Consider the following 24,080-nt stretch of genomic DNA (forward strand, 5'->3'; position numbering starts at 1 on the left):
TTATACAAAAAAAATCCAATAATAAACAGTGATAACTGGGCGTCTGTATGGACAATACATTATATCGATTTTGACACGTGCTTGTGTCTCAGTACATTTCCATGGTCAGTAAAATACTATAGAGGAAAACCTACCATTTTCTTGTATCACGTTCGATGTTTTTATCAATTACATAAAAATTCCATTTTAGACCCCAAATGTTTTTTCAGGAAATAAAAGATTAGATTACCATAAAAACGAAACAGTAATCTTTTGCCGGGTCTAATGTAATATTCACATAAGATTTTCAACGTTTTTTCTATCCTTATTTTTGCTCAATGAAAAAAATATTTTGGCGTATATAAAATTGAAATAAAATTCTCTGCTTCTTAAACGACATCAAATGTGCCACAATTGGGTATCACGAATCGTTATATATGATGTGCAGTTAATATTCATATTTTCTTTTATGCAGAGGATGCTTCAGTTTTGACAGGAAAATATTTTCTTGAAAACCCTCTCACTCGGTTATTTTAAAAGGTAACCACGCTTCCCTAGAATGTGCAATAAATTAGCATTAAAATTTTTCTTATTCTAACAGCAAGCGTTTCTAGAATGTATTTTGGCGAAATGTGGTGTGCACACCACTTATGAGTGACGTGCATCAGTTATCACTCCCGACTTACACTGACAATTGACTGACATATAACAAAGTGCTATAACAATAGGATGTATCACCAAAGGAACGCCCCTCTCATCTAGCTATTATCGAATAAATAGATCTGCGTTTAGTCCCATTTTCTAATCCATTGAGCATGTTAGTAGCAAAACAACATTAGTGACAGTTCGATCATTTTTACGAGGACACTGGACACTATACCACGAAATTCGCAACCACAGATATTTTTGATGATCCACCACTATTATTATACCAGTCAACATCGTGATCATCATCCATCTCACCACCATCATCATATATTTTCATAATTTTACACTCACTGGACATAATTCATTCTTCATGATGAGGTACGCACCTTACAGCAAAAACTTTGAACATAACAGTGGCGGCAACACACAAATTACAGATTCTTTTTCGGAATACAACTACCGGTGTCATGAGGATAAATTGCAAGACGGAACAGATTACCCTCCTGAAGGGGTCCGCGTTATTAAGCAAGAACCTCGAGGTCCAATCAAGGAGCATCTGAAGCGGCATTTTACGCCTTTAACTACGGTTAGTCACCACACGGCGAGATCAGATGGAAGCGTAAGTCCATCGTCTTGGTCTAGCGCAGGGAGCCCTGATGGAAATAGAGAACCCCTAACTGCTGTTAAGAGGGATTTTGACGATGGTAGTAACATGTCGGTAAGTGCATTTTATGCATTCTAGTCAAAAAAACTAACAGCCCAGCAAACACTAAATTAAATGTGTTACAGAAAATGTCATGTTATATAGGGTAAGCATGTAACGCGTTTTAATAACATTAATCCGAAAAATATTTGAGGACAAATAAACAGAATGTTATTTAAATCTTGACCAAATATATTACAAAATTGTTTGCCCAAAATGCTCTACAATAACATTTTTAGTTTTCATGACCTTTATATAACCCGACATTTAAATGTTATTAACACGCGTTGAATACATGTTTTAAGAACATTTTTGTGTTTACTGGGAGACAATGATAAAGACACGAAATAATAACTATTTGAGAACAAACAAATCAACACTGAAAGACAGATAGGTGCCTAAATTCCAAGAATGAACTCCGCAGGCCCATTATACTTGGGACCATACAAATACATAAACAAATCTTTACGGTTATTATTTCAAAATAATTTACACGTGTGACTTAATAAGCTGTCAAATACACAGTAATTTCCGCACTCTACATGTAGAGTGTATCTTTCGCTTTCCCCATCTGATCGAAGCCCACTTGTTTATTTGCTTGTAGCCTACACACCCCTACACAAACCAAAGTAGACCTACACAAATAAACGAAGTGCATGATTATGCAATTTCAAGTCCACTCAATCTCTGTACAGTTCTCGTTTGGCCAATTACTTCCCCCACCGCACCATAGTATAATTCATATAAAGTTTAAGATTAATAGATTAAGATTGGAGTTTAGGATTAGGATTAATCTATCATTCCCTGATTTTTTTACCATTACCTGATTTTTTTACCATTACCATCATCGTCATCATCACTCAGACTCGGACATCAAATACCAACAAAATATTTACCGTACATGCTTGAATCATCTGAATAGAATATTAGTGAAACCATGGAAATAGTAGGCCTACTATTTCCATGGTGAAAGTCATCGACTCATCGCTGAATCTGGTAAGACAACGTTGTGCAAAATGCGTGCAGTTTATACACTGTCCGTGCAATACGTATACGAAGTTATGCGATTACACCAGTTTCCTCTCCGACTTGGAAGTGTACTTCTAGTTCATACTAACCTTTTCCAATCAGGTCTCCACATACATTCTAAAGACTTAAAGACCCTTTCAGTGATCCCAGCGCAAGAGTAAAAAAAATTAAATTGTTTATTGCTTAACAGTGAAGGATAAGTCATTCAAATTGTCATTTGGTATTTTTGAAATGACAAATTTGGCAAAAAACAAAGAAACTAGCAGTACTGACGAAGTTGAAGCCCCATTCAAATACATGTAGCTAATTTAGATACTGTCAGTATCTAAATTACAGATTCGTGTAAAATGTCTTATTTTGTCTTAACAGCTTTTGGCTGAACCACTCGCAGGCTATGTTAGCACAATAGCACATCTATATGACAATGACAAAGGTACCAAAATCTGAATTTTGATGATTTTTACGATCGTCTGGATGAGCAAATCACTGAATGGGCCTTTAAACAAATTTAGTAATTTTATTCTATTTGGGACTTGCTAACAGGGAATGTTACGAAAATTAATCAGAATTATTTTTTGCTTGAATTTTCTTCTGCACAGACAAGACATGAATATCGTAAATCGAGAAAAAGTCCCTGAAAGCCGCAAGTAGGCATCATTTTATATTTTCGATAATGAAGTTAAGAACACTTAATACATCACTAAGTGTTTGTATCGATTTTAAGCACGTTCGTGAAAGCAAAACAACCCGAATTTTTCGAAGAATAAAATATACCAATACCCACATTTTAGTTAAATCAAGGATGTTTACCCGCCAAAATATTGATAATCGTTCATCGCCGACGTCAGTCCTTATGAATAATGATCACTCGTCAATTTAGAGCACCATTTCGCTAACTTCCACCAATTCATTCACAATTTTATATGGGAATTCTAGTTTAGGCATGCTTCGTGCGCCCTGCTATCACATATATGTGCCCTAACCTGAAGGTCCCGTGTCCCAGTCCCGAGTTACTCCCGACCGGGGTACCGACCTATAAAAAAGTCCCCAACCTAGAGTTTTTAACAACTTGTAAATTGGCGTCATGACGGTCATGCGTTAATAATAGTTTTCGACTATTTTTCCCTTCCTCAGAGCAACGAAAGTTGTGAGATGTGCAACGGTTGTGGTACTACCATAATCGACAAGTACCTACTAAAGGTTGGCCCTGGCATGAGTTGGCATGTAAACTGCTTATACTGCTCAACGTGTAACGGCAATATGGGTCAAAACTTAGAGGAGATGACATGCTATATGAAGGATGACAGGGTCTACTGCAAGATGTGTTATGCCAGGTAAGAGGGGTTTTCTTGATTCTAGCAACCTATTTTTATGGTATTAATAGATATCTACGAAAAAGTTTATTTCTGAACTGAATTTGCAGTGAAATAAAATTATGATAGGCTTTTTTTGTACTATAAACCCGTATACCGAACTTTGTTGTCGACTCTTTAATGTTTAGCTAACTATACCCGCCGTTGGCAACACCTATAAGCGTTATAGCTTCGTGTTTTTTCTGCAGTGTTCATTGTAAAGTTTCCCACATGGTATAGTGCGTAGTCATTCCCTTTAAAAGGGAATTTTTATTCTGAATACGGATATTACTGAAGACAACTACAGTGATGATGGAATTATCTCTCAGCTAGGCCTATACATAAATTCCAAACTTTTGATTGATGATACAATTTATTAAGTGACCAAACATAATGTTCATGATTTAATTTCACATACTGTCAATTTTGTAAAAGTTAGAATGTTCAGATTCAATTCACTAATTAAGGCGAAGGTATGCATCACAAGAGATGACAATGCGAAAACATGCTTCAATCAGGTGGAAATACCATAAATTGCAGTAGCAACCACGTAAATGATAACTCAAAAGTTTGATTTTATCAATGGGTCATTCAATACCCCATATTATCGTAACCCCGTTTGAACATGTGTGGAGGAGCTTGGAAGATTAAGTTCATGTCCCGGGTTCATGTCTTTCATACTCTCTAAATGTAAAAGAGTGAAAAACTCACACACCAAAAGAGTAAATAACAAAAAAAAAAAAAAAAAAAAGAGTGAAATGTGTTTTTAACTTTCAAACCACTCAAAATAGAGTGAAAACCACTCTAAAAGAGTGAATTTCAACTCGTTCAAGGAGTTAAATGAAGGATAACACATTTTGCGAGTTGTCCTTCATTGAACTCCTTGAAAGAGTTAACATTCACTCTTTTAGAGTGGTTTTCACTCTATTTTGAGTGGTTTTAAAGTTAAAAAACAAATTTCACTCTTTTTTGAGTGGTCTTATAGGTGAATCACTCTTTTGGGGAGTGAGTTTTTCACTCTTTTACATTTAGAGAGTAGGTGTGTATGTAGTTCAAAAGATATGGTATCTGAGATAAAACTTTTAAGTTTAAGCCCGTCTTTGGCACAGTGAGTCTCTGGTCATACAAGGGACCGAGTGTGTTTTCGCTAGGACCGACCGTTTAAAGGCCCAAAAAAAGGATTGGCTCTCAAACATTTTTGAAAAAAAGCTATGTGCTAGTGCTTTTTTGCCCTTTTTTTGTAGAAAAACAAGCTATTTTATGTTTTTAGCCACCTTTTTATGTTATTAAAACGGTATACCTTTATAACCCGATATTTAAACGTTTTCTGGTAATCTTTTCCGCATTACACTTAAATCTCGTTACGTACAAACATTTTGTTTTTTGCTGGGAATGCAAGTTTTGAAAATGAGCCTAAAATCCTATCTTTTCTTATTTTAGTTATATTTGTCCGAATCAAAGCCTTAGCCAAGTATAGTTTTCCTTGTGCTATTTCAAGCTTATAAAAATGAATGGTGACCATGGTGACAATTTCTAGAAACAAAGTATTTTTTCCTCGATAGGACAAAATAAAAGGGCAAAGAAAGTCTTAAATCTAGCGGAAAACCCGCCGAATTAATGTCACTATCAAACCACAAGATGTTGATCATTTATTTTCGATTCGATTTTGATTCAAATTTGATTCAATTTCAAGATGAAATGATCACACACTTCAAGAGATGTAATCAAATATTTTACAGTTTCTTGTGATACGCGTTTCATCCGTCCGACGGTCGCATCATGCGCGCGAGCAAGTTTATTTGTAAATGTTAGTTTAACGAACCGCTTATAGACATGCCGAAGAGAATGTGACTGTTAATGAACTGGAAGAAACCAAACAATATTTTCCATTCTTTTTATGATCGAATCTTTATTAAATCAAACAGAGAATCAAGCGATGATATCATTGTTTTGTTCATGGAATTCCACTGAACGAAATAGCCATCGTATTGATATTTGTAGAAAAAATGAATGTTTCGGGTAAAGTTTGAAAATTCGCTGAATAAAAAGATAAAATCCCGTCAAGCATTAGATAAAAACCACAAGATTATGAATAAAAGAACAGGTCCAGGGAAATAAAGGAACATTATACAAATTAACAAATGAAATTATATGCTTTTGCGCCTTTATGAATTTATATAATAATGTCTTTGTCATACACCCATAAGTTTGACCTGGTCAAAGGTTGATAACATGATTGTAGGAACAAAAGCAATATTGGTATCACAATTATTTTATGTGTTTGTTTTTGTTTGTTATTGTTTTGTTATTCTTCTTCTTTTTTTAAATAAAAACGTTTGTTTTTCTCTCTTTTTATTAGACAATTTGGCGTAAAGTGTTCGGCATGCACTCGTACAATCCAGTCAACGGATTGGGTACGGAAAGCCAAGGGTGCCGTGTTTCATCTAGCCTGTTTCGCATGTGATAGCTGTAATCGCCAGCTTTCTACAGGAGAAGAATTCGCCATGGTGGACCATAAAGTGGTCTGTAAAACCCACTATCTTGAAATGACTAATCCGTTGGAGGGAACAGAAGTTGATGGTGAGTTAATGCCTATTGGTATATATACGGTATTGAGGAATTTCATTCTTGTAATATAATTCCAAAATAAAGGCACATAACAGCCCTTATATGTATACACTCTTTCACTCGACCTCTATTTATGGATAAAGAAAAAAGAACAGCATCGACATTCCGATTTAGGATGATTTTCCTGTATGTACAAAAATGCAGAGTTTTTTTTATCAATAAACATACGTAGGGCATGTTAATAAAATTTGCTATAGATAAATGTTATATAAATGCTTTGATCCATGACTTAGGAACCGATGACATTTACAAACTTTTTGTTGTGCTATAGAAATGTTATGATATTTCAGAAAAGCACATTTGCCAACGGACGTATGCTTAACCATCCGCCAAACATGTTAAACGTTATATTGCTCATGTCGGAACTCGCGCTATCTACTGAAGATAGCACGTACGTGTCGTCAATGGTCAAGCGCACCATGCATGCATCATCGGTACTGATCTTGCTTCAACCATGCGAGCTCATGCGTTCTGTTATGGTTTAAAAAAAGATACTTGATTGAAAAGCAAGGAAATAACGTTTTTGTGGACCAAAATTAACCATAATTATAACAAATCACTGGGCAAATCACATTGCGCAAATCAGTGAAAAGTTAGACTATGCCATAGTCGATTTTTGATAAATAAAAGCATGTTATTAATGTTAATCATGATGAAAGCATTCAGTTGAACTCAAAATTATACTGATATTTATTACATCAAAATACTAGTATAAAATTGTTATGAAAAAGTTTATATAATTATATTAGTGACAGTAAAAGTAAAGTGTACGTAGCTACGTAGGCTTATATTATTGAATGCAACATATCATAATGTCATAATTGTATTGGCACTTCAATACTGAACAATTCTGATTTTAGAATCTGCCAGTTTATTAATCGCGAAATTCTAGGTTAAAATGGGAAGCTAACAAACAGAGGGAGTAGGATGACTGAAAAGATCAGATGTGAAAATCTATCAATTGTGCACACATTAATTAAATCAAGAGTTTTAAGCTTAAATTCTTGTTTAAATACAATATCCAGAGTATGCACAATGGGCAAGTGGACTACGGGATAGTCTAGTGAAAATTGCTCATTTTTAATTCAAGAGTTTTAAGCTGATTCAATTAAGCTGATATTCTCAGCATGTAGATATCGGCGTTAAGGTTATACACAATTTTGCCATTTTCAGAAGCAAAATGGGATGCACGTAGCCCCTTTAAACTTATCTATTTCTGGAAATAAATATCGGAGAGAGAAAACGCAAACTACGTCTAAAAGCTGAAAGTGTAAGGGTCATTATTATGCTTGAATTTTCCACTTGGCTCAAAATGAAATGTACTTTTCAAACATTTCAAATTTTTTCAATATCCGGAGCATCAAGATTTTTGGGAACACGGCCATAATTTCTCATTGGAAGTGGCGATTTTGTTGGGAACTTCGACGCACATTACAAACAAGTCAATAAAAGAATGTGCATATTCATTCTTGATATTGGTTGTCTCGATTTTTTATGTAAGCTTAAAATGTTGGCCGAATTTGAAGTAAAATGGCCTCCACTTGTATGTCGTTTTGTAACCAGTAATAATAATTCCGTGCAAGATTTCATAGACAAAATTCTGACCTACATTATTTCTATAAACCCTCTTCTGCATGCAGGTGCTATTTAAATTTTCATTTCGATAGCAGAAAATTGAGATATTTGCTATTTTTCCGACTCGCTGCTGCCAAATTGTCTAGTTTCGCGATAAAAAGATACAGCGAAATCAATTTTTTTTTCGAACCATGTCACCTCGTTTCGGCTTGTGCTTTGAAGTACACACTTCAAAATTGATATAGTGATTCTATATTTCAAGCTGCGTCATACTGTGTTTTTCTTACCTCTGATTGTCGCTGCTCAAGGCCAAAATTCGAAATTTTTTGGACAGAAGTGACACTCTCATTTCTTTTTAAAACACATGTTTACGTACGACATTGTTACGACGGGCTGTATTTGCCAAGTGGTGTTGCCGAGGGCAAGTGGTGTTGCCGAGTTTGGATTTTAAAATATTTAGGTATTTTCTAGCTTAAAATCCAGCGCCAATGCTGCGCTTGCAACAGGTAGATATTTAGAAATCCATTTAAGGTATGGGTATGGGTATGGAAATTGGGGATCCCAAAAAATTGGCATATGCCTATATATAGGCTATATGCAAAGGGATGGGGCATTTTGGCAGGCCAAGGGGAGGGGCCACAAAAATTTGGCAGTCCAGGGGGTGCGGACAAGCGATTTTCGGCTGGCCGAGACGGGAGGCAAGCGATTTTTAGCGAGTCGCTTGGAAATTTTGGCTTATAATTAGTAGGCTAATACCGGTACTGATTGCACAGCCTTTCGAGAAAGCAATTTTTTGGCAAGCCGGGGCCGGGGGAGGGAATAAAATTACTGATTTTGGCAGGTCGAAAGGAAGAATGACTTTGCACACATTAAAGGGGCATTTCGTCACACCACAGCCTCATACAACCCCATAGGCCTACGTCCTTTCTCACAAGTTAAGATTTTTATACCAGTCATCCGCTCTGGCCACATGTTTAGGCATTTTCACGCAGATCAATTCATTAAGCAATGGAAAATATTGCCAAATTTGAATTTCGTTTTAAAAGCCTACTCCCCATTAAAAAACCCACTAATTTTGGGGATTAAAAAGTTCTGTAAAATGAAACAAAAGGCTGCCTCAATCCTAATTATTCATTTAATAGGCCAGGCCTTCATTTCTGAAAATAGCGGGAGCTCAGTCACTCTCCTATGTGTAGGCCTACTGAGGAGCTTGACAAGGAGCTCAATTATATAATATCAATATTAAACCATAGGATTTTCAAGAAGTGAGCAGCTCAATAAATGCCATTAGTAAAATTATTGGGCCTACGATTTTTATATTTTATTTGACTGTGATCCGTTTTTCTATAGGCTATATACATGCCTACACTGTATATAGGCCTACCTTTAAAATTTCTAAAATTGGCGGAATACGCTCTAAATTTCTCATACGTCCAGCATAACCAAGGGCAACGGGGGGGGGGGACGCTATGGCCATACCCGTAGTGGCGGAACCAGAATTTTTTTCCGGGCATGGGGCCCGGGGGGAAGTGAATTTGAGACGGGGGCACTTATTGCACTTGAAATTGCCGCAAAAAGTGGAAAATTACATAATTGTGGGGATTTTGCCTAAAAACTGGATGAGAAAGAAAAAATATTGGGGAAATACTGCCCCCCCTAGCGGCGCCACTGCATAGCCTATCCATCCATGATGCTAGAATGACGGAAGTTCTGGCGCTGAAATTCAATTTCAATATCACGAGTTTTTATCAGGGATTTTACCAAGGGAAGGCGATAGTGTAGGATTTTGCTGATATACCAGGCAACACGAGAAAGGTGTGGCTAAATAAGGGAGTGTTCATTATAAATTTTTTCCATTATCATACTTTTGACGCCGAGAGCATAATTATTTGAAGCGTACATCGTGTCAGTCACATGGTCACATTATTTTCTGTTGAAAGAGAAACGCACATGTCTCTGATTAGCTCGGGGATTAGCTACTGCGCGCTGCGTGCTGGTCTGTTGTTGTCGAGTGGAAATGGGAAATTTATGAATGAACTTCCGCAAGTTTGCAACATCATCACGCAGCGGCGTAGCTGGGATTTTTTCCAGGAGGGGCAAGACTGTAGGCCCTATGGGGAGGGGCCCAAATATCCACCAAATTTCCCACTGGGGGGGGGGCCCAAATAGACAAGTTTTGCCAGGCTTATCATAATCGTATATGGTAGGCCTATTGAGCTGTATTGCATATCGTTTGGATTCCCCATCTCTCTGCCCCTCCTCTCACCCTCTCTCTCTCTTTTTCCTCTTTCTCCCCCCCCTTTCCCTCTTTTTTCCTTGCACTAGGGGGGGGGCCCAAATAGGCAATTTTTGCAATTGCCCCCCCCCCCGGCAGCTACGCTACTGTCATCACGGTAGACATACGCGGTAGGCCTACAAGCAGGGCTGTCAACTCTCACGCATTGGCCGTGAGTCTCACGCATTGGGTCACTTTCTCACGGTCTCACGCCAAGGTAGTATAATCTCACGCCTACGTAATAAATCTCACGCAAAAAGCTGGAAAATGAGTAAAATCTCACGCATCGTCCTGAATAATTTGTTGCTCTCTCCCCCCCCCCGCTTTTCACATTCCCGAGCGCCGTGGCTCAAATATTAATGGTTCAAAATGAACATTGAGTCGGCAAATCCCGGTACGCCTAGCTCTTTATACAGACAAATATAGTAGGCCTATCAAAATGTTGTATTTTTATATTTTCTGGTGGACTCGCGGAGAATATCATGTCATGTAGGTCCCGGCGCTGGGTTGGGGGGGGGGGGTCTCAAGGCATTTTGGTAGGCCTACCCATGCTTGATTCCGGGAGGTTTTTTAGCAGGCCCGACCATTTTTTTAAATAAAAACACCTCGGGCGGGTCTCTTCAAAACATTTGTACCGCGGGGATCAAAGTCATCAAAATTTGGCCTAATTTGACGCTTTTTCTAAGGGCACTTTTGCCAAAATGCGCCCAAAAGTTGGTCTTCGCTGTAAACCCACCCATCATAGTCGTTGAAAAGGTAGGCCTACCCCAAAACTGTGGCACATCCACGAACCCGAGGGAGAGACCTCCGCGGGTAAAAACACACCTCTAGCGGGACCAGATTTATAATTTGAAATAGGCCTACATTTTGGAAGCCAGTCATCACGACAAAACGGGCCATGGCAGTGTTAATGGTATTAACACTTTGATTTTAGGCTTAAATAACGAGTGTAGGCCTATAAATTACAAATTTGCACACACCCGGGGAACCTTCTCAAGCTGGTTTGGGTAAGGATGTGAGGCTGTGACTCCGAAAAACTACGGTACGATTTTAAACCAAATTTGAAGAAAACAGACCCAAAATTGTATCAACTTTTGGACTGAAAGTTTTCGCAAATATTTACTTTTTCGAGAAAATTATTGAAAATACCCTTCTTGAACCTAATTTTCATGACACTGAGGGTCAATAAAATCATGGCTAAAAATACAACAGAGTCTAAACTAAATGGCTGAAAATGCACCCCAAATCTGCCGCACCCAGTCCCCACGACACATTTCACCTTATAGATTTTGAAAATTGTCGCAATAAAATATGCCCGAACTTATCCCAAATTATCCCCCGAAAAAATATTTTTTTGCAGGTGAGGTTGGAGTCTTATTATTTTTATTCTCAGAGAGGATATGGGTTGATATTTTTAGCAGGGTACAATTTGTCTTGTTTTTTGACGTTGAAGTTCCAGATTCTTTTTTTATATGTTATTATTCATTTATTTATTTATACCCAGGATTTATACCCTGTACGTGGGGAAAAGTACACACGGCAGCTACAGAGAAACCACGAAAAACTCCTGTAAACTCCATGAAAATGCCCCGAAAATGTGCCAACCGAAACACCCGAACAGGAAGATAAAATTAAAAAAAAACACCAAAAACCCAGGAAATTTCCCGAAATAAGTTCCAAATTCTTTGTCCCCCACTAAAATATATGAACACTCCCTTATGAAGTCTGCCCTCTTCCGGCTATTCTGGTAGTAGGCGTTGACAATTACCTTCATATTTTTGAAGCATGTTTGAACCCGATTTGTTCTCTATTCACATTTTTAACGTTGCAAGTAACATTTCAAGACCTCTATTTGTGACAGGTATTTATTACCTTGCTAGAGATGTGCCTAAAGTTGAAATTCAATATTTCGGATCGCAAAGATCGAGAGATATAAAGTTGTTGAATATCAGTTTAACACCATGGATCATATGGGCGTCTTATATGAACGATTACGATAACTAGGCAAAAATGGCTGGGATACAGGTTGTGTAAATACTACATGAATATTCATGAACTATACAGATTCCATTCTTCTCTAATAATAAAGATGTCAATCACTCTCCCAGACGACAGTTGCTTGGCGCTTGTAAACAAATCGAATAATAGTGCTTGATAACAGCTAAAAAATAGGCTAAAAACACATTTTCACACAATTTTTTCCGGATTTTTTTATTTCACATGATAAGTAGACATATTTTCTTACGTATAAGGTAATAATATATTTTTTCTGGAGGTAAAGCCCTTCAACACTTTGTTTAACCTTAATTAACCCTGTAGGCTATAATAGAGAAATATTTCAATCAATTTGTTAAGGGGTGGGGTATGAACGTTTGGACAGTATTTATTGTGGGACATTAGAGCACATCAGAGATATCGAATTGCATTCTGAATACGAAGAATGTCCTTCTGATATCAAATAATTTTGATTTTTGAAATTCGCAATGTAATACACATTTTATGGCAAATCATTAAAATTGATATTTTGATATTTAACAGTACTCGAAGTAAACTTTATAAATCTGATGATTTATACTTGAAGTGTATGTAGGTAGGATGAAAAGCCGACGGTCAATTGAAAATTTTGACCTTTCGTATTGAAGATATGGATTTTTTTTCCCAAAACACCAAAAAAAAATTAGGTCTTTTTGGGAAAAAATCCATATCTTCAATATGAAAGGTCAAAATTTTCAATTGATCGTCGGCTTTTCCTCCCAGCTACATACACTTTAAGAATATATGATTAGATTTATAAAATTTACTTCGAGGACTGTTATATATCAAAAATGTGAAAAATATCAAATTTTAATAATTTGTCATAAAATTTGTATTATATCGTGAATTTCAAAAATGAAAATTATTTGATATCAGAAAGACATTCTTCGTATTCAGAATGCAATTCGATATGTCTGATGTGCTCTCATGTCCCACAAAAAATACTGTCGAAACGCTTAAAACGCTCATTCCAGATCCCTTAAACCATTAAAAAGTACATGGAACATTATTATTATAACCGAATGCTCTAACTTGAATTCTGCACCTACATTTGAATGGTACATCGAATTTAATTTTCATACTCCGGTCAACAAGAATACATTAATCAGAGGGAAAACTCGCACCGTCATTCATTGAGTTTTTGGGGTTTTTTTGACATTATTTTGAAAAGGCTTTAGAAATGGTCATCAACAAAGCGCTGCTGAACCAAGAGAAATTCATAGTATGCGTAATCATTAAACTATGTCAAGGCATATGTTAGTAACAGCATGATGTAGACAGTTTTGGCTGGTGTTTTTTCTTCTTTGTACTGTACAATAATTCAATAATTATATCTACTTAGCTATATTCATTATTAAATAACTTAATAAAGTGTGATAGTCTTCTGCTGACTTTTATAATAATTTCATAGGTCTCGTGCCATAAATCGATTAAGTTTGACGCTGTTGGAAGCCAATGTATCTTACGTGCGGAAAATGACATGTTGCATTAATAGTTAAGCACAGATTATGTTATTATGACTGAGCGAAACCTCTTTATCGCGATTATCACCTACACATAAGATGTCTTTATGAAACCTCTTTATTGCGATTATCACTTACACATAAGATGTCTTTATGCCAGAAGCTCTACATCAGTACATAGGCAGGTGCGCACGCGACAATATTATAATTCAAAGGATTTATTCATGTTTTTAAAGCCTCTCATTATGATTTTTTTCCATAATTATAATGAATTGAAAAGTTTTCATGCAGTGCCTTTGTGTAGTTACTCATTTTACATGACATGCATGTCAGATGGTATATCTGATTTTTGCTTCAATTATTTCGTCATTTACCGCAGGTCGAAATGCAAAATAATATTGTGAACGTATAATTTTTTAGCCATAAAACCAACAAAGTTTGCTAAAATAAATGTTGTTGAAATTTCATTACTTCCAGATGACTCGAGCTGTGGGCATGACGGTAACTTCCCAATAAAAACCAAACGGATTCGAACCACGTTCACAGAGGAACAGGTTGAGATACTACAGGCTAATTTTAACTTGGATTCGAACCCAGATGGACAAGATCTGGAAAGAATAGCACGGGGTACTGGACTCACCAAGAGAGTCACCCAGGTAAAGGAAAATGTGTAATTATGTGATTTACCTCAAAAACATAAACACATGGCATTATGGCAATATTGTTTTGGACCACTGAACATGCAGAATAAGTTATTCCGGCACCTTTTATTGGGCGGGTTGATTGTTTGTTATCAAATGTGGAGACAGAGGGGGAGAAAGAATGGGAGAAATACAGAGAAACAGCGGGGAGATGGGGAGAGAGAGGAACGTGGAGGGGAGAGAGAGAAAGAGAGCAAAATGAGCTATTCCAGTTAAAATTCATACACCCCCTACGAAAGGCATGACCTTCATCTCTCACACAGGGCGTGTGCATTTCAAATAGGGTTACCTGAATATGTGACTCCATTTTTAATGTACACCCATGTGTGGGATATAAAGTCTGCACAAAAAGAAACTCAACTGTTATAAATACGCCTATAGCTTCAGATCAAATAATTGTTTCAACAATATTTCTACATAGAAAGAAGGATGGTTTATTTACGCGCATTTTGATACCCCATTTGTCAAATGTTGTTCAATATTAACAACACAGCAGTGCTTTTAAAGAAAAATACCCGAATTAAAAAGTTGCAGTTTACAGCGATCAATGGTTATTACGCAATCATAGTGGCACGTAAAACCCTCCATTTATCTTCGCGCTGACTTCAAAGCAATACAAGTAGCTGCAACTTTTTAATTCGGTTATTTTTTCGTTAAAACGCTGCTGTGTTGTTACTATTGAACACAATTGGACAAATGGGGTATCAAAATGCGCGTAAATAAATCATCCTTCTTTCTATGTAGAAATAATGTGGAAACAATTATTAGATCTAAAGCTATAGGCGCATTTATAACAGCTGAGTTTCTTTTTGTGCAGACTTTAGGTCGTATCTAATGACGTTTGTGGATTTGAACTGGAATAGCACAATCGAAAGAAAATGTGAAGAGAGAGAACGAGATGGGTCGAGAGAGAAAGGGGGGTATGAACAAGATAGAGAAATGATCACGGGAGAAAGAGAAGGCAGCGGGCACAAAGAGATCAGGTGCAGGTGTGAGGGCGAGAAGAAGCCTTTATGTGTAGTTTCTGTAAACCTAACATGAATAACCATGGTAACATATCAACTAATTAATTGTTGGGTTTTCTCTTTTACCAGGTTTGGTTTCAAAACTCTCGAGCTCGCCAGAAGAAATATAGTAACGTGAAGACAGTTAACGGAAAAGATAAAGGAGAGCCAAACAGGAATGGTAGGTACTGAGTCTTGCACTTCAATTCAGTGGCGTAACCAGGACTTTTTCAGAGAGGTGGGCAAAGGAGTGAAAGTTAACTTTCAGGGGGGGGGGAATTTGACAAAAATGGGCTAAAAAGTACAAAAATGCCTAAAAATATTAAATATAAGGGCTGACAGCATCCAACAGGAGGGAAAGAGTATAGGAACTTTTTGTTTGTAACAGCGGCTAGAAAATCTTTAACCTATAATGATATGCCAAAAAATAAAAAATAAAACAAATATAAAAAGATATTTGGATACGTTTGTCGTAAACAACCCCTCCAAGCAAGACGTGGGAGTTTAATTTTGTTGTTTGTTCATTTGGTCATTGTTTTGCAGTTAATTAATTATCACGCAATGCATTTCTTTTTTAAATATCGTTCTCAAGATTTCCTTTTCACGTTACAGATGGTAACCATGGTAACAATGCAATCTATAGTCTTGTTTATATCAAATCACGATCAAAACGACCTAATGAATTGAATTGTACTATGTCTGATTACTCACTTAATCAACACTTTAAACAATAATGTTCATCAGCATTTATTCACCTTTCCCAAATGTTCGTCAGCCAGGGTATATATAATCGAGGCTTATTATTATAGGCCTAAACCCTCAATCTCAGATCTCATATAATTTCGTGTTATTTTTCATCCTATAAGTTTGTTTTGTACTGTTTGATTTCACCATCCGTTCTATAAAACCTGGTTGCTGCTTCATTTGTTTGAATGCTTGATTGATTGTTTATTTGTTTTATTGATTGACTGATCTGTCGATTTATTGATTGATCTATCGATTTACTGAATGATCCATTTGCAAGATTGATAGATTGTTTGATTTACGAATTGATTCATTATTTTTTCTTCTTTCCATCTTTCCTTCCTTTAGTTTTATTTCCTTCCTTCCTTAGTTCCATTATTCTGTCTTTCATTTCTTCATTCAATCAATTTTCTTGGTAATGAACTTGACAAATAAGCCCAATCGCCATTGTAACTTCCTGTTTTTGAGCAGTTTTGGGACACTTTGGGAAATTGCTGTAATTATTATTTATTAATTTATTATTATCATAATGTTATCATTAAAAATATTTAAATAATTAATTTATTCAATAATATTGTTTTTTGAGTTTGTTTTCATTCTTGTAAAACATTTTAGATTAGGCCTATACTTTGTATGCACATAAAACAAATTTTCTGAATTTTCCCAATAGGTCAGAGGGCAAAGTGTCCCAAAACTGCAAAAACTGTCCCACAATGCATTGCAAACTTCTGTGTATTAAATGGTTATTTATCCGGAAATTATTCCTCTTCGAGGTAACATTCTACGTCATAGAATTAGCAAGCCAGTATAAACATATATTTTTAATGAAGCTAAAATCTAAACCCAAATTAACGAAAATCATCTTTGTGCTTTTTATTCACAGCCCCACCATCCACACATGATCCATGTAAAAAGTGCGGCGTCGTTTACTGCACTTGCCGACAACGGGGGTACCACGAGGTTCGATCATTGGTCCCATCTTCGCCATCACCGGTCAGACTTTCGCCACATTAACGTACAACTCCATAAACTACACATATTCCAAACAATTCTTCACACTCATTAAATCGGCTGGAACTTCTGAGGAATTAGCAGCTGATGGACTTGTGTAGTAGCGGGAATGAACCCATCATAATTTGATCAGCTTTTGTAGCACAAGACAGATCACATAATTATGCAGATGAATTTATTTAACATATTATTATTAACAAGGACGCACAGTGTTATGTGATGATATTACACCGTAATATCAGCAACATCAGCATCCTTCTTTTAGCGGGGATTCTGGATTGGTCAAAGACTTTTTGAACAAAATTGTAACGAAAATGATTTTTTTTAAAGAAAAAAAGATGAACGGTCAGTGTGGTAGACTGATCACGGGAAAGGATTGATTCATTATGCTCAAGAATAGAGATCAGACAATCTCGTTCGGAATCTTGTTTATCGCTGATGCATTTAGCTTACAGTATCACAACATAGTTGTAACATATCATTTTAGTTTTATGTCGTTCAAAATTAGTTTTATTTGTTGTAAATAAGAGATGTATTATCATTGATTAACAACGATGATATTATTTTGATGTTAACTTTTATAAGGGACGTGCAATATTATATATCATGTTATTATAGAGCAAACGAGTTTATTACTGGTTTAGCATCACAACGTTGATTCGGTAGGCCTTTTGCTAACCAAGTGAATTTTATTACGTTTGTTCGTGGATATTGTTTCTATGTTTAAGGGGCATTGTGGGATTGGGTGGGTGGAATGTCATGGTCGGCCTGCGGATAAGTATAAAAACTGCCAAGCTTTCGTCAGATGCAGAATAAGCTCTGACTTCTTTAGGAAAAACATCTTGCGAGTTCCTCTTGTATAATGGGATGCTCCTTTGCCTAATATCAAATATATTGCACTGCTCTTTCTAAGATGGTGCTCTGAAAATAGTGGTATAAACTAGGGAACACTTTCATACTGATGTTTCGATGGCTCTGAAAAGACTCATTTCGAAGAGATAGCTTCATCATTGCAGGCATGCAGGGCCGGGTTTACATTTTTGGGGCCCTGGGCCGGGCCAACATGTGTAGCCCCTCCCCCGTGAGGAAGGCATGTGCGCTGAAAGTGGTTTGCTTTTGGTTTTCACTATAAGCCTACACTATAAGATCGACAGTGCATGGCGGAGGAATCATCAACATTTAGTGGGGGACGAGCATATTATTTTTTGTTTCCGCGATTATAGACATTCTACCCTATTTTTGGCCCAAACATTTTTGGGCTAAAAGAAAGATGCGCAGCAATTTTGGGACCTTTACCTGGGTTCTGGCCCAATGGTAAATGACCACGTGTTCGTGCAAATCAGTGGGCAAGAACAATCGCTTGAAACTTATACTTTAATCAATTAAACTTGATTTAATTAATATTGTCAATGAGATTGTATTATTAATTTCAGTTGAAATTTTTGTAAAAAATTATTGTTAATGTCGACAAAAACTTTACACATTATGAATAATGTGTATTATAATTATAACAGCATTCTTGTGCCTTAATTTCTTACGCATGCAGTGACTGACACTGTTTTACTCTGTCTAATTCTGTAACATGTGCACAAGTCTACGCATTGCTTAAGTTTATAAACTTGATGAATATATTGCTTTGTCACGTAAGTTCTTTACATGTTTTGTAAGTTATATTTTGATGTCAAACAGCAGAATTAAAAAAGCAGTTTCACGTGGAAAACATAATTTGTGGTGTTTGAGTTGTTATTTATGTTATTTGAAATAAGAGAGGGTTGTCAAATGCTGAAAAGATGTAGGAATTTAATATCGATGGGTACCCCTATCTGATTGGTGAAATCGATGTTGGTCTCCAAGATTAAGGGATCATGAGCGTTTATGGCGTTTCGATAGTATTTTTTGTGGGACATGAGAGCACCTCAGACGTATCGAATTGCATTCTGAATACGAAGCATGTCTTTCTGATATCAAATAATTTTCATTTTTTGAAAATCACAATGTAATACAAATTTTATGACAAATTATACAAATTTGATATTTTTCAAATTTTTGATATATAACAGTCCTCGAAGTAAATTATATAAATCTAATGATATATTCTTAAAGTGTATGTAGCAGGGAGGAAAAGCCAACGGTCAATTGAAAATTTTGACCTTTCATATTGAAGATATGGATTTTTGTCCCAAAAAGACATAATTTTTTTGGGTGTTTTTGGGAAAAAATCCATATCTTCAATACGAAAGGTCAAAATTTTCAATTGATCGTCGGCTTTTTCATCCCACCTACATACACTTTAAGTATAAATCATCAGATTTATAAAGTTTACTTCAAGTACTGTTAAATATCAAAAATATCAATTTTAATGATTTGCCATAAAATGTGTATTACATTGCGAATTTTAAAAAAAATCAAAATTATTTGATATCAGAATGACATTCTTCGTATTCAGAATGCAATTCGATATGTCTGATATGCTCTAATGTCCCACAATAATACTGTCCAAACGTTCATACCCCTTCCCTTAAGAGAGCATCATGAGCTATCATTCTATTTTGGCGGACTTGCGGCTATTTCACGCATGCAATGTGTTATCGTCGTTGTTCTGGCAAAACCTCTTTAACTCCAATAGCTGCTAGGTGTTAAATAGGTATATTGTATTGTACATATTTAACACATATAGCAGATATAGGAGTTATGAAGTTTGGCAGCAGAACAGCGACATTTATTAGAATGACGCTGAATTTATACTCCATCGCTGAGCGACAAGCGATTGGTTTATAGCCAAACAAAAAGCGCGCTACCTCATTGGACAAACAGCAATAAGTGGTGAAGTATAAATTCAGCTTCAGGGTTCCAATCAGCCTAGTAGTACTAGTAGCCTGCATACTCAAATCGTGCTATCTTCTGAAGATAGCTAATTCTGAATATGAATACAAAAATTATTAATCCGATTCCGCATTTCATGTTTGTTACTACTGTCTGTTCAATTAGCTTAGATTCTTGTATTTTTAAGATATTTGAAAAAATAACAAATTTTGGTCTAAGTCATCAAAGAAAAGTGTTAGCACAGCCTTAGACCCATTGTGATTTTAACTTTTCAAATTCCAAAGTTCAATTTAAAACCCCATTTCTTTTCAATTTTGCCTCATTTTAGGCAGTTACTTGGGTCCACCAAAAGGGTTCGCGACCTTTTCACAAATCGAGTGGGATGGTCCATTCTCAACTTAGGGCATAGACCCTATCCAATTCAGCAAAACAATCTGTCCTGCCATTTCAATTGTTATGTCGTTCCGGGTATTGGATAGGGTCTATAGGTGACGATTGTCCACATGTTTTTGTTGCACGAAATTATATGCGCGAATACGTTTTATGCATAACATTATGTTGAGCATTATCTTTTTCCTAAACAATGACATTAAAATTATGGATTTCGTTCTTATTTCAACTGGTTTACAATGTAAATTGAGTTTTGTTTAACACCATCATTTCTTTCCAATAATAAATATAAATACGCAAGAAATGTATTTATATAAGCTGGGCCTATTCTGGAAAACCTTAGTTCATATTCACATTTTTATAATAACGTAATGATTCAACGGTTTCAACATAAATAAAAATTCCCTTTAAAAGGAAAGCCAGCCTCAATGTAGAAGAGGTCTTGTAATTAGTTTTGGTCAATGTGAAAGGCATTTTTAGGATCACGCTTACATCTACATGACAGTCCACCAAACCATCAACGATGAGAACATGCACACTGAAACAGCAGAAAACATTAATTCCTAATCTCATGTCAACTCTTTTAATTCATTACTCCAAATTGTTCTGGTCTGTTTTTTGTTGTTGTTGTTTTGTTGTTGTTTTGTTGTTGTTGTTGTTGTTGTTGTTTTTTGTCTTTTCAGCTTTTTACCCACGATATCTCAATTTCCAATTTTGTAATACCAGAACTTACGAACTCAATATCTTCGCTTAGGAATGTCCGATTTCACTGCTTTCGATATACCACTTCACAAATACACTGCCGGTTTGAGTTAACTTACATGTACATTTTATTTTAAAATAACTTAATTAATTCGCAATGTATAGTTTAAGCCTACTATATTATAATAGATAGTGGCCAGCACATTTATAAAGGACTGGTTACTCACTACAATCTTCACTCTTAAACTGTGTTTTTCTGAATGGGCTGATCATGTTGATTGCTAGTCGGAAACTCCTGCGAAGCTATGGACATGGCATCTTACCTACTCCATTCTATAACAGTCTGCCTAGTGCCTTGTGGGTTTTCTCTTCAATCATTTTGTTGAATGTAATTTTATGAATCAACTAGTTATGTGTCATTTTATTTATAATAAAGAAGTTATTAAATTAATAAAGTAAGACAATTTATTTATCTATAAGTGCATGTCAAATGGGGTACATTGTTCAATACTATAGGCCTACATGCATAAATTATGCCCATATTATAGCTAGGCCCTAAAAACTTTATTTTGCATCGGATTTTTCCTGTTGAAAAGACAAAACTGATGTTTATGATAGCAACCATTTCATCAATAACATTTTGAGTCATTTTTATCCATAAAACGACACAGGATATGATAGATAACTACTTTCACATCAATATGGTCCATATGATCACAGATTGTTGAGAATCTGTGATATGATCCGGGGGATATGATGAAGATTTTGATTCTATAGATCTGTTATCAACATGATATCACGCTGTTCAGTGGTCAAGGAGTAAGGACCCCGGTCAAGGACACTGATATGACATCATAGGTGATGTCAGATTTTCTTCTGCTGACCATATGATGCTATATATTAACTATTATTGTTACATTTAGGCCTATACCTAGAACTTTTAAAGTCATAATTAGTTCAAACATAACTTTGGTAATACTCACTCGTTTTCTTTCGTTGAAACGGCAAAACATACTTACTTTTCCTTACAAATCGAATTAAAATATTTTTTTAAAAATTCAACCACAAAAAGTTTTAAACAAAAGTCATTCCAATACCAATAAAAATTAATCTCTTGAGCATACAAACACCATCCCAGAAATAGGTACCAGCCCGATGGGCTGGCGAAAAGTTAGGCCTACTGGCAAATATATCTATTTAGCTGGACAATACTTACTGATGCGGATGGTCGAATACTATATCTCAGCGCATCTAATTATTATGACATTCGTCCCCATTGCACTAAATGGATTGATTAAAAAAAGTTTATGGTACCTGACGTTCTACGGCTTTTTATAAAAATATCGCGGGAAAAGACCAAAATTGAAAAGAAATGGGGTTTCAAATTGAACTTTGGAATTTGAAAAGTATAAATCACGTTGGGTCTAAGGCTGAGCTAACACTTTTCTTTGATGACTTTGACCACCGTGTTTTAGTTTTTCAAATATCTTAAAAATACAAGAATCTAAGCTAATTGAACAGACAGTAGTTATGTTTTATAGGCATTCGATTGCAATATTGTGGCATGCAATATTATTATTATTTTAGATCTGATTCGAAGCCAGGTATTTTCGTTTAGTGTTCAAATAATGCATCTTCCTTGATTTCTGATTTGAGAAATAATTTACAACGTAACTTCATATGCAGTGTAGAAGCCGACTTAATTTTCGTGGTATGTGCTGCATTTAAAAGTAAACATGAAATACAATGGTTCAATAACAATTCAATAAATCTTTAAAAGGTTATCAATATTATTTCTCTAAGAGACAGAGACTTCTTTCAAAAGATAACCCTCGCATGTCAAGATTAGTAAATATTGGTATGTTATCAATTCGATGTTCAAGCACACATTTTTCTTAAAGTTAAGGCCGTGTAAGTGCACTCAGAACTTCAGAAGGCAATAAATAAGTTGTGATGATACAGACGGTTGCATATATATATACCAATCGTGCTATCTTCAGAAGATAGCTTCTGAAGATGGTGATGTTGATGATGCTGTTGATGTCAAAAATGACTGTGACGACGGTGATGATGACGACGACAATGATGAGATGATAATAATAATGATGATATTGCTGCTGCTGATGACGACAAAGACGACCATATCATTGTCATCGATGCTGATAGGGATTGATGGGGGTGTCGTTAGACCTTTTACTCGGGCTTTTAGTGCCCATGGCATCGTACATCTAAGGTCCTGTGTTTGATTCATTGTTTGCCTTTTGTAAAAATTATATGATGTCACCAGTGTTATCACTATTATTCTTTGATGATAAGAAATTGGAAAACTTAAGTTTAACAGTTATGCACTGCTGTGCTTCTGTTCCAGTATCGACCATTTTTAAGGGTTTTACACATTCATTGACAGTTTTAAATGTTGATTTCTGATATTTTAACTCAACATGGGTCAAGATGGTCACCTAGAACAAATCATACATATGGATTTATTATCATTATCATATAATCTTTACATGCCAAACTTTATCCGGTTTTCCGACACGAACTTTAACAGCACAATGGCTGAAAATACGCCTGTCACTTTGGAGGAAGATCGCCCACTGAGTTTGACTATTGTGATTATTGGAGATTGATATTGAGTGATTAGCAGCAAGAAAGCCCCATCTGCAATAGCTGCCAGCTGTCACTTGTTGATGTATACATGCAATATGCAATACAGAATTAGTCAAAATGTCAATAGGGCAGCTATTGCCGATATAGGTCTTCTGCACTAACTCTTGATATATGCCATTTAACAAACATACAAATACATTGAAGGTTGGTGATTATTACGATTCGTCTACTTATACTTACAGATTAGGTGCACAAATTATTGGATTGAGGTGAACTTTCCTTCACTTTTCCAATCTTCTGCCACGCGCTTTTAAATGATAATCCGCAGAATTAGCTATTTTTGTTGTAGTATGTTTGTGCGAATTTTACTGAAACCTGTGTAAATATGTTTGTTTAGTAAGTTTAATAT

The 24,080-nt window shown here is 35.9% G+C and overlaps 1 protein-coding gene across 1 annotated transcript; it reads left to right on the plus strand.

Moving 5' to 3' along the window:
* Window positions 1–758: 758 nt before the first annotated feature.
* Window positions 759–17,465, plus strand: LOC140137898 (LIM/homeobox protein Awh-like). Its single transcript, XM_072159704.1, has 6 exons — window positions 759–1,345; window positions 3,494–3,693; window positions 6,071–6,291; window positions 14,164–14,342; window positions 15,482–15,572; window positions 17,019–17,465. Exons 1-6 carry the CDS (start codon window positions 998–1,000, stop codon window positions 17,147–17,149), a joined length of 1,170 nt encoding a protein of 389 aa, XP_072015805.1. The 5' UTR covers window positions 759–997; the 3' UTR covers window positions 17,150–17,465.
* The last annotated feature ends 6,615 nt before the right edge of the window (window positions 17,466–24,080 follow it).

The sequence above is a fragment of the Amphiura filiformis genome, chromosome 17 (assembly GCF_039555335.1).
Source record: "Amphiura filiformis chromosome 17, Afil_fr2py, whole genome shotgun sequence".
Lineage (NCBI taxonomy): Eukaryota > Metazoa > Echinodermata > Ophiuroidea > Amphilepidida > Amphiuridae > Amphiura > Amphiura filiformis.

Bases quoted from the DNA above. Each gene is read 5' to 3' on its own strand.
- LOC140137898 (XM_072159704.1), top strand. From the start codon at position 998: ATGATGAGGTACGCACCTTACAGCAAAAACTTTGAACATAACAGTGGC. The intron at 3,694-6,070 runs GTAAGAGGGGTT...TCTTTTTATTAG, and splicing joins TGCAAGATGTGTTATGCCAG to ACAATTTGGCGTAAAGTGTT. The intron at 14,343-15,481 runs GTAAAGGAAAAT...CTCTTTTACCAG, and splicing joins TCACCAAGAGAGTCACCCAG to GTTTGGTTTCAAAACTCTCG.